The sequence below is a fragment of the Equus quagga genome, chromosome 14, assembly GCF_021613505.1.
Source record: "Equus quagga isolate Etosha38 chromosome 14, UCLA_HA_Equagga_1.0, whole genome shotgun sequence".
NCBI classification, from domain to species: domain Eukaryota; kingdom Metazoa; phylum Chordata; class Mammalia; order Perissodactyla; family Equidae; genus Equus; species Equus quagga.
Genome location: NC_060280.1, coordinates 4,596,331 through 4,614,079, shown reverse-complemented (window position 1 = coordinate 4,614,079; position 17,749 = coordinate 4,596,331). Strand labels below are relative to the sequence as shown.

The 17,749-nt window shown below is 43.8% G+C and overlaps 1 protein-coding gene across 1 annotated transcript in view; it reads right to left on the bottom strand.

The window, feature by feature from the left end:
* The window catches only part of LGR4 (leucine rich repeat containing G protein-coupled receptor 4), a gene marked incomplete at its 5' end in the record, with an annotated part of 94,006 nt that extends 76,281 nt beyond the window's left edge, over nt 1-17,725 (bottom strand). Inside the window, one exon of the mRNA XM_046685454.1 lies at nt 17,523-17,725. Within this exon, the coding sequence (XP_046541410.1) occupies nt 17,523-17,725 (203 nt within the window). The remainder of the gene's footprint in view (nt 1-17,522) is intronic.
* Between the last annotated feature and the right edge of the window lie 24 nt (nt 17,726-17,749).

The window sequence follows — 17,749 nt, the reverse complement described above, 5'->3', positions numbered from 1 at the left end:
GACATCTCTTTGCCAACCCTGCCTAAACTTCTCAGCCAGTCTGATCTCACGTTGACAGTGACACATCTCATAACAATGTCGTCTGTATTGTAACTGTGACTGCCTTATGAAAACACTTCTTAAAAATAAAGGTTTTTTTTTTTAAGAGGCTAATCTTATTTGCAAAGTTGGCACAACTGTTCACGTAAAACAAGGAAATGCGAAATTGAAGAACGGCCCACAGGAGAGTGATTCAGGGCCACCGAGACGTGAACTTTCCTCCCGCACCGTCAGACAAATGCATCACAGCACTCCTCTCCGACGAAGACCATCTCCCTCCCAGGGACACTGCTCAAGAACCGAGGCCTCAGTTCCTCTGACAAAGGGGTAAATTATGGTCCACAGACAGCTCTAGGCACTACCGAGCTTGGAATTGCTTACTGAGCAACCATGTTGTTGCAAACAAACCAAAAGCTTAAGAGGCTAAAGGGCACTGGAGGCAATTATTGGAAGGAAATTTCTCACTAGGCCAGAGAGGAATAATTAAGTCTTTGCATGGTAAATCACATCAGTGGGGTTAACAATGAAGTAATCAAGTGTAAACGGTGACAAAGCCCATCTATAGGACTCAGCAAAGGAAATTAAGGTTGTGGGTAATCTAGACTATTGTTGCTTAAATACCACAAAAATTAGTCCCTAAAACTTCATTCATTTTATCCTCTCTTTATACAAATGTGTGTGCTTTTTGTGGGAGGCAAGAAATTGGTTAATCCAGCAATTAAGGCAAATATACTGAATCATCAGAAGTAAAACACCACTCAGCTACAAATTCGCAGGCAGAGATCCAACATCTTTCCCATACGCCTGAGACTGTACCAGGCGCTCGGTAAGGAAACCCCTCCATAATAGGAGGTGCAGGTGGGTTTCATTCAAATAGATGGCTAAAACCATTTAAATGATAAACCTAATGCATACTTTACACATTACACTTTCTGTGTTGCAGGACATAGAAGAGAATTCACACGCGCACACAAACAGGGAGGATGTGGGGAGGGAAGCTGGGGAGAAAGATGGGAGATACACAAAATCTCCCAACAACTGCACAAAAGCAATTAAAAGTGGTTCTGCTCTAAGGGAGCAAAACAGTGCTGAGCTGAGAGTAAAAAGGCCTGCATTCAGACTTAGGTTCTGCAACCTCAAGTTATCATCTCACCTCAGAGACTTTTGGGTTCCTCATCTTATTGACGGAGTGAGGCCAAGACTAAGATTTCTCAAGACTCTAAAGTGATCTAGTGTACTTGTTGTTGTTGTTATTTGAAATAATTTAAGACTCACCAGAAGTTGCAAAATAAATAGTACAGAGAGTTTTCCTATGCACTCTTTACCTGGCTTTTCCCAGTGGCAACATCTTACTTAACTAAACACATCAGCTAAACCAGGAAATTCACTTTGGTACAACTATTAACTCAACTACAGACCCGACTCAGATTCCACTACTTTTCACATGCACTCACTTTTTGAAGCACACATATGCATTCTTGGAACCACCACTACCATCACGAGAAGGAACGAACTGCTCCATCACCACAAAAATCATGGGCATATTACTCTACTTGAAACAAAGCCCTGGGTGGAATTAATACTTTCAATTCACCCTGGCAGAATGTTTTCAATTCCTTGCAGAAAATAGACACCTTCAATTCCAGACATCCACTTGGAAAATGAAACAGAGCTTCCTATAATGTCGTTGCTGTGAAATAAAAACATACTCAAGGAAAACTTTGCCTTCGTCTCCATTCCTTGCATTAGGTCTCTAGATGCAACTACACCTATATTAAAAACTAAACAAAATAAGAGAGACATCTGTTTGCTATCACTGCTCCATCATGTCCTCCTGCTATCCTTTTAGTCACACTGTGCTCCCATCTCCAACCCTAACAACTCCTGGCCTGTTCTCCATCACTATAATTGTGTCCTTTCTGGAGTGTTTTAAATAGAACCACACAACATATATAACCTCTTGAGATTGGCTTCTTCACTCAGCATCACTCACCCTGAAGATCTACCCATGTTTTGCATCTATCAACAGTTCGTTCTTTAATTGCTGTGTACTATTCCACTGTATTGATAGACCAGTTTATTATGGCATATTGATTTTATTCTTTCTTTGTTTTAGCAAACTTATCACGATGGGATGGGGAGGAACTTTTAAAATCTTCTGCTGTTGCTTAAGATGGATTCATATTCCAACAGATACAGACTGATCGTCTCAATCAGTAATTATCTTACTCAATCCTTCAAGGCTTTCCTGACTACTCTACTCAAGAAGTGAGCATCCTTCAGCCTGCTTTACTCTTCTTGACAGTATTTAATGTTACCTGACCTTATACGTGTACTGTGTTTAGTTTTTTACTGTCTACTGCCACCTCTACCCCCACCATCTCCTGCCAGGTAAGTAACATGAGGGCAGGGACACTGTCAGATATCATCAGCTATCTTTGTCTCCAGCACCAAGAACAGTTCCTAACCCTGCGAGCACTTAATAAATATATGTTGAACAAATTAATTTTTTAAGTGCTGACATTATCTCAGTAAGTAATTATTACTTTCACGTTGAAAGACTACTGATTCCATGAATAATTAGACAAATATTAGTAGCTCTCAAAAAATAAATTATTTGCATGAAACTTTTTGATGCATCTCCACAAAACAACTATCTCCTACAATTTCAACACAGTACCGGGCCCATGAAAGACAGGACCAAAAGGAAGAAGCTCAAGAAATCTTGCTATCTGACAAGCATAAGCCACAAGCAACACAAGTCAAAATCTTATTAAATACTGAAAGTTTACATAGTTAAAGAAAAGACCATCTATTCTGATAACGAGCTTCCTTCTGCTTTGTTTTGTCTTTGACATACTCTGGAGGACTACCAATAGTTTGAGCCAAGCCACACAACTAAACGTAACTGGATTTCTTCCCTGTTCAACGGAGAATTTGAGCCAGATCAACTGTTTACTACTAGTTCTTAACAGAGGAGGATGGAGGAAGGAAGGTCTGAAAAACATTAGCAAGAATTTGGGGCTATGATGTATGCAGTTGAAAGGTTTAGAAAATAATAAACAGATGTCAGGTCTATTAACATATAAATGTAAATATACGTCCTTGGGGAAAATGGACTTTTTGTTTCCTCAAGGGAAAGACCTTGCCTCTTTGATGAGGGGCCATAACACACACAAGTTTTAGGACTACTCACCAGATGGCCTTTAGGATTTTAGGATCTAGATGAGTCCCAACCTACATTCTCAGGAGCTGAGAACACTTCAAGCAGAGGACAGAACAGATTTAACCTCTTCAGAACTAACTCCTCATCTGTAAAATGAGCAGCTCACGATATCCAGCACACGCAAGCTGGACGAATGCCTCCATCGAGGAGGAGCACTAACGCACAGTCATACCACCCACTCAACCAACAACCCGCTCTGGAAAACCAAGGTCCAGCACCCCACGTACCAAGCCTCATTTATGACCCATGAGCCTTCACCGCCTGTGATTTCTCCAGCTCCCAAATGGAGGGAATCACAGCACGCTGGGAGTATTAAACAGATAACGCATGCAAAGCACCTCACAGGATGCCTGGGACTCACTAACATTTATTATTTTTAGCACCTAAGTTAATAACAAGACGATAATGATGGTTTATCTGAATGGCAAGACAGACCGTCAAGAAGCTCTTCATGACGAAAAATGCAACATCAATGAAATAAAAAAGCAAAGCGCTTCCAGGAGAAGACAGCCGTTAGAGTTGCCAAGCAAATGACTGTCCAGGATGGGGCTGGCTTTCACGGGTACATTCAAAATCAAAATGTTCAATCCCAAACAGCCCTGCTGCTAAAGGAAAGAACGCACAGATGCAAACAGGAACCCGGCCAGTCCGTAAAACATTAACAGCTTAATAAACATCAGCTCACACAGTCAACACGCACAGTGTTCGAGTCAACTAGAGAGACCGACTAAATTAATACCAAGTTGACTAAATGAAATGCCTTGGGGGGAAAAAAGGCTCATGAGTGATTCACGTTTATGCTGACTTCCCTCTAAAAACATCTTCAACAGGAGAGGCAGGAAATTCCAGGGAGTGAAGGGGGCAGCTATATGGAAACCATCACACTGCACACTTGGCTTTTTAACGTACTTCAGGGTTTGGTTTAAAGACGCACATTCAGAAACGTGCTCCTGAAGGAACAGAACAGTGTGTCGCAGGCTCACGGCTCTGACTTTCACAGACCATCTAAGTGAATTCCACAAGAAAAAGCCAAAATGCACACGACTGACACTGTCTGGACACAGACAAACACTATTAACGGAGAAAATGACGTGAAAGCTTTTAAATGAAGATGTGCAAAAAGCAAGGAGACTAAGCGAGAGATACTTTATAAAAATTCTGCTGTGAAGAAAAGATAACTCCATTTTACACAGTAAATACTTCTGATATAAGTTCCTCCTAAATCAAGTCAGCCTCCCGCTGGACGTATGTATAGAGACGTGGGTATGCTTTATTTTCACTTCTGAGGGTTTTTTTCCCCATAATAACTTGTAGCTTCTCACCATTTCGTTTCTCATTTTACCTTTCCTCTTCTGCTAAACTCTGTCAACTATCTAAGTAAACCACAGGACGGACAAAAATGGACACCTGAGCCTCATAGACACCCACCCCCCTGCTAACTGTGGCCCGCCTGGGCAGGTGACCGCATCCAATTCAATCTCCGTCTGCTCAGCTATAAAATAGGAACCGCGCCACCATGAATGGGGGCCGGGTGGTGGGGGTGTACACCGCAGAAATCAGAGTTAACACGAGGGACAGGCCTAGGACACAAAGTGGGCCCAGCAATTCCTCATCAAGTTTCCATTTTTTTAATCAGACTTTCCAAACGTGGATACACTAACAATTCAAAGTTTTTTCACTGTCAGCAAAATGCTCCATATTGGGTCATTCCTCGGGGGTCTCACAATAACTGCCAGGACCAGAAAGGGAGCTAACAGTCTACCCTTTTAGAAGTACAGACATTTAAACAAAATCAGCTTCAACAGCTTTTGCTAATACTACATATGCATCTGCTAAAGGTATATATTGAGGCTATAAGGGATTCGTGACATCAAACCTCACTACAGCTCTAAGACATTAAAATCTAGACCAACATTTCTTATTAACACATACTTAGGACCCAAGATCTCACTCCTAGGTATTTATATTTATTGACACAAGTGAAATGAAAACCTATGTTCATACAAAAACCTCTATGTGAATATTTATATTGGCTTTATTTGTAATTGCCAAAAAGTGGAAACAAGGCGAATATCCCTCAACTGGAGAACGGAAGAACAAAGTGTGGCCCATCCATATAATGGAATACTCCTCAGCAACAAAAAGGACTATTACATACAGACACACAACAACATGGCAGACTCTCAGATGCTTTATGATAGGTGAAAGAAGCCAGGCACAAGACTTCACTCTGTTTCATTCAATTTATATGACAATCTGGTAAATGCAAAACAATACAAAATAAGAGACCCAAGTCAAAAATAGATGTTCAGTTGCCAGAGACTAGGAGTGGGGAGAGGGGCTGACTACAAAGGGCACGGGGTGGGGGGATGGGAATGGTCTAGGGCTTCACAGTGATGGTGGTGACAAAAAGTCACAGAACTGCACGCTAACAAGCACCACTTTAAAGACTGGTAGGTTTAGAGGAGTTTTCCCTGTGAACTCACAGTAAGAGGGTCAGTTAAGCAGTCAGGAAAGAAAGAAGATGGAATATCCAAGATTAAACTACAGATGGTCGCTGACTTACGACGGTTCAACTTAGGATTTCTTGACTTTACGATGGTGCGAAAGCAATACGCATTCAGTAGAAACCGTACTGGGAAAGCTGAATTTTGATCTTTTCCCAGGCTAGTGATACGTGGTACAATCCTCTCTCACGATGCTGGGCCAGGGCAGCGAGCACCGCTCCCAGTCAGCCACGCAGTCACGAGGGTGAGCAACCAAGACTCTTACAGCCATCCTGTTTTCACTTTCAGCACCGTATTCAATCAATTACATGAGACATTCAACACTTCATTATAAAATGGGCTTTGCGTTAGATGATTTTGCCCAACTGTAGGCTAATGTCAGTGTTCTCAGCACCTTTGCAGTAGGCGAGGCCAAGCTATGATGTTCGGTAGGTTAGGCGCGTTAAATGCATTTTCGACTTACGATATTGTCAACTTATGATGGGTTTATCAGGAAATAACCCCATCGTTAAGTCGAGGAAGATCTGTAGTTATTTTAGGATAAAAATATGGAGGCACAAAAAACAGGAGGGGAGGGAACCTCAAATAGACTCATTTGTAAAGGACCATAAAACTGAAACTTTTTAAAATGCAACCTTCCAAGAGCCAACAAATTTGAACGAAATCTATTATCCTCAAGAACTGCAAAAGGAACTACTCTTATGAGAAAACGTGAAAGGCAGTAATTTCCACTAGCACATTGCTTTGCAGATAATGTTCAGTAACAATACCAATAACCATCAGAAATACCTTCTAGATGACGTCTATATATAAATGTAAACATTTGGCTATATCTGGGATAAAACAAGAGCTCACTTCCTTTTCGCTAAATCACCAACTCCCGTCAAAACCAGCCTGCATGCCTAGGAGACAATGAAACTAGAAATTCAGGCTGGGGTAACTTGAGTTGGAAAGGACCCTGATGAAATGGATGTCATTATGTCCTTAGCCGAAGTCATGAATCTTCTCATCTTTGGATGTCATAGGGCTTTTTTTTTCTCCTTCTGGAAGGCCACCTCAGCCACGGTGGTGTCAAGGGCAAATTCTTTTTTTTTTTTTTTTGAGGAAGATTAGCCCTGAGCTAACATCTACTGCCAATCTTCCTCTTTTTGCTGAGGAAGACTGGCCCTGAGCTAATATCCGTGCCCATCTTCCTCTACTTTATATATGGGACGCCTGCCACAACATGGCTTGCTGAGCAGTGCCATGTCCACACCTGGGATCCGAACCGGTGAACCCCGGTCCGCAAAAGCGGAATGTGCAAACTTAACTGCTATGCCACCCGGCCGGCCCCAATGGCAAATTCTTTTAACATAGAAGACAACCTGAAAAAAACAGCAATTGATTTACCCCTCTTTCCACGCACTTGTCCCCCTCCTGCCATACATGCTGACAGGCCTCCACACTGTGGATTCAGATGCACAAAGCAAAGCTGTTAACGCTGGCTGAAGCGAAACCGCATCCCCAAGTAGAAGGCTGGTACTGTGCACGAGAAACCTTCACAGGTCAATGCAGCAGTGCTGGGCCAGCATGAGAAGAATCTCTTTCTAGGCACTGACAAGAAGACAAACAGAAAGGCGGGCAGTCCTCAAGGCATGTTCTATCAGGAATCAAGCATCCTCCTTCCCAACTTGCGTATCCATCAAATACAGACCACATATCAAACCTGCATACACATGTCCTGCATACACACACACACACACACAACTCCCTTTGGTGAAATATATGATTAAGTAGGAAACCCCACCATGGAAGCAGGTCATACAAACTTAATCCAAACTGCTATTAGAAATTGATTTATCCAAAACACGAGATTTCCTTTCCACAAAATGTAATGGGGCTTTGGGAAACACAGTTTGATTGCTAACAGCAGAGGCTGTGGTTAGCAGACAAACTTGCCAATCTACCATGAAGTATGAAGCCTTCTGCTGCATGCCCTCCCAGCCCCAGACTGTTCGCAAAGGACAGCAATGAAATATCCCATATGTTTTCTTTGTCAGTGACATGGCTATTGAAAGCAGGGCCACAGGAGTTTGCCTGCTGTGGGACTGGGTGAAGCCATTCATGTGTAACCAGGCAGATGTCAAGATGGTAATGGGAAAAACATCTCAAACATTTTTTTTTTTTCTAAAGAAAGAGACCCAGGGTGAAAAATGCACAACTGTATTGGAAACGCTCGGCCAGTCTAAACGGCTTGTGAGCACTGCTGCATACGTTAGCCACTGCTCCGGCTGTATAATTCATTCTCAGATCAAGTCTGAATCAAAACCCGGAAAAGTTTTTAAAGTTTCTAAGAAAGACTTAACTGTACTTAACAAGAATGCCATAACTTTTTAGAAATATGAAAGTTTTTAAAGAAAGGATTTTAGTTCTAAAATTACTTTTTAGATACTAAGCTTTTCTTTAGCCACAAAACACCAGCATTAGTCCCAAATGCAAAAAAGAATACACAGGTATCCAATAACCAGTAAAATATCTTTTCCAAAATACTTAGAAAAATTTCTCCTATGATCTGCATATTTCTAGAAACAGTGAGATGAAGAAACAAGAACACAGCTAAACTGTCAGTCCTGAGTAACTCTCACCCATCCCCAACATGGAAAGTCACCAGAAAAACTACAGTGGGCACACACTGGCATGAGGCTCCCAACGAGTGAAGCACTGTTTAATGCACTTCCTCAGTGTTCCAAAGTCTAAAGGGAGAAAATTAGTACAGTGGTACCCCCTTATCCGCGATTTCAGTTACCTGCGGTCAACCTCAGTCCAAAAACATTAAATGGAAAATTCCGGAAATAAATAATTCATAAGTTTTAAATTGCACGTCACTGTGAGCAGCGTGATGAAATCACGTGCTGTTCCATCCCATCCCACCTGGGGTGTGGCTCATCCCTCTGTCCAGTGGATCCACGCTGTGGACACCATTGGCCAGTTAGTCACTTAGCAGCCTGTCTTGGTTATCAGATGGACTGTCAGGGTAGCACAGGACTTGTGTTCAAATTACTCTTATTTTACTTAACAACGGCTCCACAGCACAAGAATCCTGATGCCGGCAATTCACATATGCCAAAGAGAAGTTGTTGTTAATCTCTTACTGTGCCTAATTTATAAAAGAAACTTTATCATAGGTATGTATGTATAGGAAAAACATAGTGTCTATAGGGTTCGGTACTACCCATGGTTTCAGGCATCCACTGGAACGTAGCCCCTTGGATAAGCAGGGACTACTAAGCGTATCTAAAGATCATGCTGACACTGTCGAAGGTCACATGCCTGTCTGCTGTGAGGACAAACACTGACCAGCCATCTCAGGAAAGCAGTGCCAAGTCAGAGACTGAGGCCAGGCAACACAATGTCCCTCGAGCTCTTTCCTCCAGAGAAACTGGAACTCTCACCAGCCGGCTTTTGTGTCAGAAGGGAGCAGCACCGCCTATAAGCAAGTCCCCTGATAAACGCACAGGCATACTCCTTCCCACCAGGACCGTGAGTCCCTGAATGGAGGACGTGCCGACAGCAGCCTTCTCTCTCCACCAGCACAGCAGCTCACCCGGGCAGTCCACAGCGGACTTTGAACATGATGTACATCCAAAGAGCCAGAGAAATGGGGTTCAGAATTTTAAATTGCAAAGTGTTAACACACATACACAACTGCTTAACCACTCCCAGGAGAAATGACAACAAATTGGGTCCTCAGTGTCACTCAAATAGGTCATGCTGAAGGATTTGCTACGTGTGACCCTCAAAGATAAAGACGTTACCTCGTTTTGCTGATGGAAAAGCCAACATCCAAAGTGGTTGAGTGACATGCCCAAGCCCACAGACTTAGGAGCTCAGGAGTCTTGATTCCTGTCACAGTCTCAAAAACAAAACCCTTCTTAAAGGCCTGTTTACAAAAATATGCCTATAAAAAGAAGACTGGAGAGTAGATAGTGACATAAAAAGCTGGAGTCCATGACCATGCACTCAAAATGACCTTGGAGAAAACAGAAGGCCAACAAGAAAATTTTTCTTTGTTACAAAGATAGGAAAATATTAAGATTTAAAAAAAAAACTAATCAAATGAGATGAACTAGCAGAAGTAGCACAAAAAGGATGAAAACCGGGATTACGATAAACTGCTAAATATCAGTTAGTAAACCCATAATGTGTAATTTTTAAAACATGATACTATTTGAGGTGTATTAAATCCATTTAATGTTCCCTTCTTACCTCTGATCAAATTACACATACGAGAATTCTGTATATGCTTCAGTTTATGTGAGATAAAAAGAGCTTGAAGAGGACCTAAATGGCAATTAGCACATCTGGAAAATGCAAAGACTGGATTAATTTAGTGCCTAAAACAGACGAGCACATGAATGGTCCTGAAGAACATTGAGAAACCTAAAGGTTAGTCAACGCTGTTTGTGTCCTCTTCCCTCGCCTCCGGAAAGAGTTGACAGACTTTAGAATCCCCGAGTTCCTGAGCTGTAAGCTATTCATGGGACAGTGCTCTCATCGTGGAGAACTCTCCTGCAGGAGAGCAGACGCTGATGGCTTCCACACCCGGGAAGGGTGACAATCTGGAACAGAGTGGCAACCACGAGTCTCCTCTCTCCTGAGAAAATCTAGTCTGCCAAGCCCTCCCCCTACTATCCATATAGCTTCTCCAAGGGCCTCTATGCATGCTCTTACCCCCTAGGAAAACGAGAAAAATCTAGAAGGCAATCAACATTATAGCTCAATATCTAGAGTTTCGGAGAAAAGATGGCCACCTTGGAAGCACACCTCCTATCCTGCTCCTCCAAAAGGAGAAATGTGAAGAGAGTAAGACTTAGAACATCCATCAACCTTCCGAGGAAAACAGCCCTGATCAAGCTCTTCGGGGAAGTTTCTATGTCACCACTTGTACTAAATTACTCTGTGGTTTACTCAGCGCCACATGCGGGCACCTCCCAGCCGGAGGGGAGCGGAGCGCTGAGACCTGAGCCATCCTAGGCACATTCCTCAGCCATGCCTCGCACAGCTCCAAGGTGAAGTTGCCATCTCCCTGCCAAATTTATGTCACTCTTCTTAGGAAGGAAAATTTCCCCAAATAAAACTTTAAAAATATATGGCAATGCAGAGAATCTAATGCATGATTTTTCTGGATATCAGGTCCTAAAATCTGATTCAAATATCAAAAATATTTTGTTGTCAGAGTGCATTAAGATGATCACTCTTTCAGGGCCGGCTCCATGGCCGAGTGGTTAAGTTCACGTGCTCTGCTGTGGTGGCCCAGGGTTCGGATCCTGGGCGCGGACAGGGCACCGCTCATCAGGCCACGTTGAGGCGGCATCCCACATCCCACAACTAGAAAGACGTGCAACTAGGATATACAACTGTGTACAGGAGGGATTTGGGGAGATAAAGCAGAAAAAAAAAAAAAAGATTGGCAACAGTTATTAGCCCAGGTGCCAATCTTTTAAAAAAAAAAAAAGATGATCACTCTTTCAATGGTCAACTTTGTATTTAAAACTTTGCTAAAAAAAAAAAAAAGGCTACATTCTCGTAGGGTAAAAATAGAGGGAAAAAACTAGCTAAAGGGGCTTACACAACCTTTTCTTATCTTGATTCAGAATTCTTAACTAGAAATGAAAGATGAAGGATAAAGGATCATTAATTATCTTGTAACATATTAGATATGCTTCCTCCCCACGTCTTCTCACTGGCACAGACAGCGGACCAGTCTGGGAGCTGAACGTATACCCAGTCTGGGTCCAGCTGCCTCCCAAAATATCTATGGTTTACATTTCCTTACAAGGATATTCTTATATTCTAATGGGCCCGCAGACTGCCACAGTGGGGCAGTTCAATGCTCTCCCCTAAGATCTTTCAGTACAGAAAAGCTACAAAAATACATTTTAAAACAAATGTTCATTTCTTGGACCTACAGTATTAGAAGGACATTCCGGAACCTCCATCACTTGCATCTAAAATAAGAGAAGCATTGGGACCAGCCCAGTGGCGCAGTGGTTAAGTGCACACCTTCCACTTTGGCATCCCAGGGTTCGCCGGTTCGGATCCCGGGAGCGGACATGGCCCCACTTGGCAAAAAGCCATGGTGTGGTAGGAGTCCCACGCATAAAATAGAGGAAGATAGGCATGGATGTTAGCTCAGGGCCAGGCTTCCTCAGTAAAAAGAGGAAGACTGGCAATAGTTAGCTCAGGGCTGATCTTCCTCAAAAAGATAAATAAATAAAATAAAATAAGAGAAGCATAGTGCCAAATCTTACTGCAGAGAGGGAGGACGCGGTGTGCTTTCCTGACAACTAAAACACGTAATGGTGTCAAAAGGTATTTAGAGACGAAAAACCACCACCCCAAACATTCAGATTTAATCACTTGTACATGACACAGAATACTTCAGTACATTTTAACAATCTTGCTAAAAATAGTCCCAGCCATCCACATAGTTTCATAGCAAATATCTGTTCATGTTTGGGTGAACCCAGAGCGTACTAACTTTTACATCTTGCTATTTAAAGGGGGTCTCTGAGCACCAACGTGCTAAAGTCTTCAGAAAGTTGAGAAGTTATTAAATGTACAGGAACCATAAAATCATGATTGTCTCCTGTTCTGACTGATTTCTAAACTCAACTTTGAACTCACCCGATTTCAGACAACAGAGCTGATACCTGGCCTATAGTTTGACCATCAAGCGCTTAAAGATAAAAGAAATGTCAAGAAAGGCAGACAAATCAGCCATTGTGTAAGAGTCCTGACTGGCTAAAGGTGCTAGATTTTTTTCTTCACTGACAGAATTTAAAATTAGAGCATTTTATTATCTGCAATGAAGCTTTAAAAAAGCTGTCCTTCACTGAGCAAAGTTGGTGGGGGAGGAAAAAGTTGCCCATTCTCTTATATAGATAGGAAAACAAGCTTTTCACATTGCCAAAAATTTGAAGGCTGCACCAAGCAGTTAAAGAGCAAGCTGGATAACATGTTTCTAAAGCCAAAACCTTGAGATCTAGTTTAAAAGATTAAAAGAGCAAAGCTGTCTTATCAAGAACATTCTAAGTCGTATGAGTTACATTTTTCAGAGTTAAGGGCACATTTGGCAGGGTTTAACTTTTCTCCCAGGTATACCAACAAATATCGTGCTTTTGCGGAAAATTTCTGTCTCTTTTCGAGAGAAAAAGTGAAAGACAGGCTTAGAAAAAGTTCAATGAGTCACTGAAGGATGCTCACAACTTTACTTGCTTAATATTTTACACAGATTCAGAGAAATTCAAAGCTGTGAGAGACATCAGCCATCATCTGCTCCAATATCCATTATTTGCTGATAAGAAAAATGGGAATAAAAGACACAACCAGGGAGACCAGAAACCAAAATCCAAACTTGCAGGCTGTCAGTACTTCCACTATTACAAAGATGACTAAAATATGAATTTGAGAGAGAGACTGACAGAGGCCAAGAAAATGCCTAAACTTGCCTGGATCCACCTACTAGCACAGAACTTTGATCTTCCCTAAGAGATTAAATTGTCAAATGTTACCTTACACTTCTAATGTGAGGAGCCAAGTGCCTGGACATTAAATGCTTGTGATGCCATAACTGTCATTAGCATTTAGTCCAACTAGAAATCATAAAATATTAGTGGTCACCACAAGCCTTAAGGAGCCCAGAATGAGAGAATCACAGGTCCAAGTCCTGAATACTGCTCAGACCACACCCAGCACAAGGCTGCCCTGGGAGGCAGTGAGTTCCCCACTCAATGGAAATACTCCAGGAGAGTTGGACAATTGGAAACGTTTCCTGGGTAGGAGAGAGATTCCATGATTTAGACACCAACATGTCACTTCATGCAACAGAAAGGATCCTAGAAATACATAAAAAAACAAAATCAAGTTAAATAGAAAGAAAATTCTTGGCAGTAAGAGTTGTTTACTTCCTTGTTTTACAGGTGAAGAAACCAAGGCCCTCCAGGGTTAAGCATGTCACCCACTCAAGGTCGCTCAAGATTTATTGGCAGATCTGGAAACCGCTCTCCAAATTCCCAGCAGAATGTTCTTTCTGTTCTTGGTATTTAAAGAGAACCCAACGGTTCACTAGTTTGTAAAATAAAGGATCTATACTTAAAGATGTTCATATGGTGGCTTTGTTCAGACCAAGTTCACTTGTGGTGAGACTAATACATCTCTAGGAAGGCACACTACACAAACCAGGCTAATGTCGAAATTTACAGACAGCAAATCAGAAATCAAGAGACAGCAAAATCTACCATCAGAAAAGGTATAAACAGTTAGCCACTGACTACTGACCTGCCAGGGAATACAGTTGGCGAAAACATAAGAAAATATTTTCAAATGATACTATTAAAAGAAGAAAGGTGTTCAGTGCAGTGAAAAAATACACCTCAGGGAAGAATCTGAGATGATGCTTCCAAAAGGAGGAGTAAAAGCAACACATTATTTTTAAAAACACTTCAAAGTCCCTCAGGTACCATCATCATTCCACATAGAAAGCTCGATAACCCGCTGGTGTACAGCATACGCACACTGTGCAGGTTGGAGAGATTATGACTAATTATATGGAAGTGAGGACGTTGAGTAACTTTTTGTACAGTATCCAAATTACTAAAACTGAGTGATTTTATTTTCCAAGTGCTAAGCCATAGCCACAGGAAACAAGCAGGGCTGTTCTCCCCCAGCAAAGCGCCTTAGCTAGTCGTGCATCCTGCAGAAAGTCTCCATGGCAAATTTCCTAACACACACTTCTAAAGACAAAGAACGCCTCCTCCAAGCGAGCGGTAACAAATAGGCTTGTGCAACTTCAACTAGCAACGTATTCTGCTACTCCTGGGATCTTTTTATGAGAAGATTGTAAACATTGTTGCCACCTTGCCATCCTAAAATTAAGAATTATAAAATCATAGAACTTCTGGAAGCTACAAGCAGCCTTAGATATAATTAGTGAATCCAATTACTTCATTTTTCAGATGAGGAGACTGTCACACAAAACAAAGTAGAATCACTTGCCCAAGGCCACACAATTACTTGGTGGCATGGTAAAGACTATGATGAAAGGTTCAGACCCACCACTGTCTCCACAACTCATCATCTTAATACCTGTGCACCAGGTATAATGGAGGATGTGGAAATCTGTGCTCCAGGTCTACAGGTCTCAGACTTTGTGGCAGTAACACCCAAACCAGAGGACAGATGTGCATAATCCCCTCCCTTTCTCCCCTAGTCAGGAATCATGGAACATGGGTGATTAAGGGTGACCTTATCACCACTAATATAGGAATAACCTTCAATCCTTTTCCTAAAATAAACTTTGGAATTTTAATACTAGTAAGTAAGATTACTTCCTTTAAAACACCCCCAGGTGAACTGTGACAAGCCAGTGCATTGTGACAAAGCACTGAGAACTGCTGTTGCAAAACATAAATAATCCCTACAGGTGCAGCAAATGGTGTGAACATGGGAATCTCGTCAACAACACTGAGGATTGCAGCTGACTCTGCCCCCAGACTCCGAGAAGGCAGCTTCCAGCAGGAAACAGACACTGGTCGCCTGAACAAGTTGAAACGAGCCTGAAGGAGAAGCGGCAGGTACTCTTCCTCTGGGGCCTCCTCAGCTCTGGACAAAGACCCGAGGCTGAGAACGCTGAATCTGGCGATCCTGCGTGGGAAAGACGGCTGAGCAGGAGCCCCAGCTCTGCCACTCGCTGTGGCCTCAAGTCCTTATTTACTTGCGACAACATTTTTAAGTGCCTCCTATGTACCAGGCTCTGTGGACTCCAAGCTGAGTAAAATAAATCCCTGCCCGGTCAGTCCTGGGGTCGCCAAAGTGGGATTCGGACACCACAGGGGGAGATGAAAGCACTATACTCCACCGAGGAATGAGAATATAAAAGAATTTTGGGTAATAACTACAGTCTCACCTTTTCAACTTCTGTTTTGGTGCTTGTAATTTTATGTGTATCTCAATAGGGCTTGGTGCACGTGCTCCAGAAATTAGGAAGAGGTGAACAAGTTTGGGGACCCCAGATCTGGTGCCTAGGGGTGACCACAGCTCATGAAGACTGGGATGGGACAGCAGATCAGAAGTACTTGGGAAAAGACTCCAAGGGATCCCAAATCAATGGGAGAGTGCACACCGCAGCACCTGCCCCTCCTCAACAGGGCTTTTCAGAATCACTGGACTAGCTGATTCCCCAAAATGCAAATATACTGCCCTTGAAATGCCCTTGAGATGGGGTCACCATATAATAATACACTTTTGAGGGAGAAATGAAGAGTATTCGGGTGAAATAAGTAGTTATCAGGATGTAGGATCACTCTATCTACAGGTCATGAATGGATGAAGAAAAGAGAGCACACTCGCTCACCACAGCAGCTCAGAAAGTGCTAGGATGATGCTAGTTCAGGCAATCTACCCTGGACCGCTGCCAGGTATTTTTCTGTCTCCCAAGTCATGGAGAGTAACTTCCATGAGGCTCAAAGGCGACAATGTAACATTTCACCACCTTGGGTGAGTTCTGAGGGAAGATGCCTGACAGAGAGAAGCTGCTCTCATAAAAATGAGGTATTTCTTTGTGGTTTCAGGTACTGATGTAAAACAGCCCTTTACCTTATAGGGCAAGTCTACTCATTCAAACTCAAGGAGTGTGCTAAAGAAGGTCTTTACAACTGGTCAAAACTGTAAAATCATGCTTTTCGAGAGGCTTGAGACATTTCAGGTAAAGGCACCTCTCCTGTATGAATCCCCTCAAAGAAACAGGACTTGGGGAAACAAACAGCCCACCCCCTCGGCCCTGCCTTGCTCCCTCCATTCTCCCCACGCCCAGGTCAGGTCCCTGGACAAACCACTCTTCACTGCAAAGCTAACTTTTTTCAGTGAAAGTTAAATTTCACCATACTGAAGGAAAATGACTTCAAACACATATCTAACCCCCAATACAGGGGAAAAAACAGGAGGGAGGCTGGAGGCCAAAGAATGAGACAGGGTCCAAGGCAACAGGCCTCAGGACTCAGTAAAATCCCGTGGCAGAGAGCAAGCAGAACACCTCCCACCAGGCACCTGGAAACACTGCCGCGCTCTGGCCTGCACAGAAAGGATTTCTTCCCGAGGCCTGGGCTCCTCCACAACTGTCCGTTCCTCGGAGGTCCCCTTCAGCAGTATAAGGTAAAAGGCCCTTCCCTTCACCCTGGCCTCTCAGAATCCCCTCCTCTCTCAAGCAGCCTTTCCCTGCTTCTGATTTAACCCAGCAGAAGCACGAAGACAGCGAGGGACACAAGCCCTGCCCGGAGTCACCCTGTGCTTTCTTTCCCTATGGGTGGCCTCTGCCAACACCACCTCCAGCACCTATTTCAGATTCCCCTCCTTTTCGGAGGGGAACGTCTAAAGCTGCCCAGGTCCCCGTTTGAGGAGGGAGGTTTTCGAAGTCAGCACCATCTCAGCGATCTTCCCAGCCGCAGGCAGCTCGGAAGAGAAGTTCTGCCGGTCGAGTCCCGCAGACCCCCGGGGCCCCGTGGGGACCGGGCAGAGCAGGCGCTCCGGGGCCGTGCTTTCCCCCAACGCGCCGCACCCGGCTCAGCGGGCCTTCGTCAAGGGCCTCCTGGCCAAGGAGAGTATTTTCGCCAGGAGAGACCTGCCATGTCCCCTTCTTCCCCCTGCTCTGCGGCCCGGCCCCTGCGCCTCCAGAAGCCCGGGCGCTTGCGGGGGAGCCCAGAGTGGCACCGCACCGGGGGCCAAGACGAAGGCGGGTCGCCCTGCCCGCGGCGCAGGTGTTTCTTGTCCGCGCAGGCTGGAGGCCAGCAGGCTCCGGGCGCTCCCCACGAACGCCGGCTCGGCCAGGTCCCGGCGCTCCGGCCGCGGAGCAGGGCCCGCGGGAGCAGGGCAGGTCGCGGGAAAGGCGGCCGGGGCGAGCCTTCCCAGGTGCCTCCCTCCTCCCGGTCCAGGACGTGCGTGG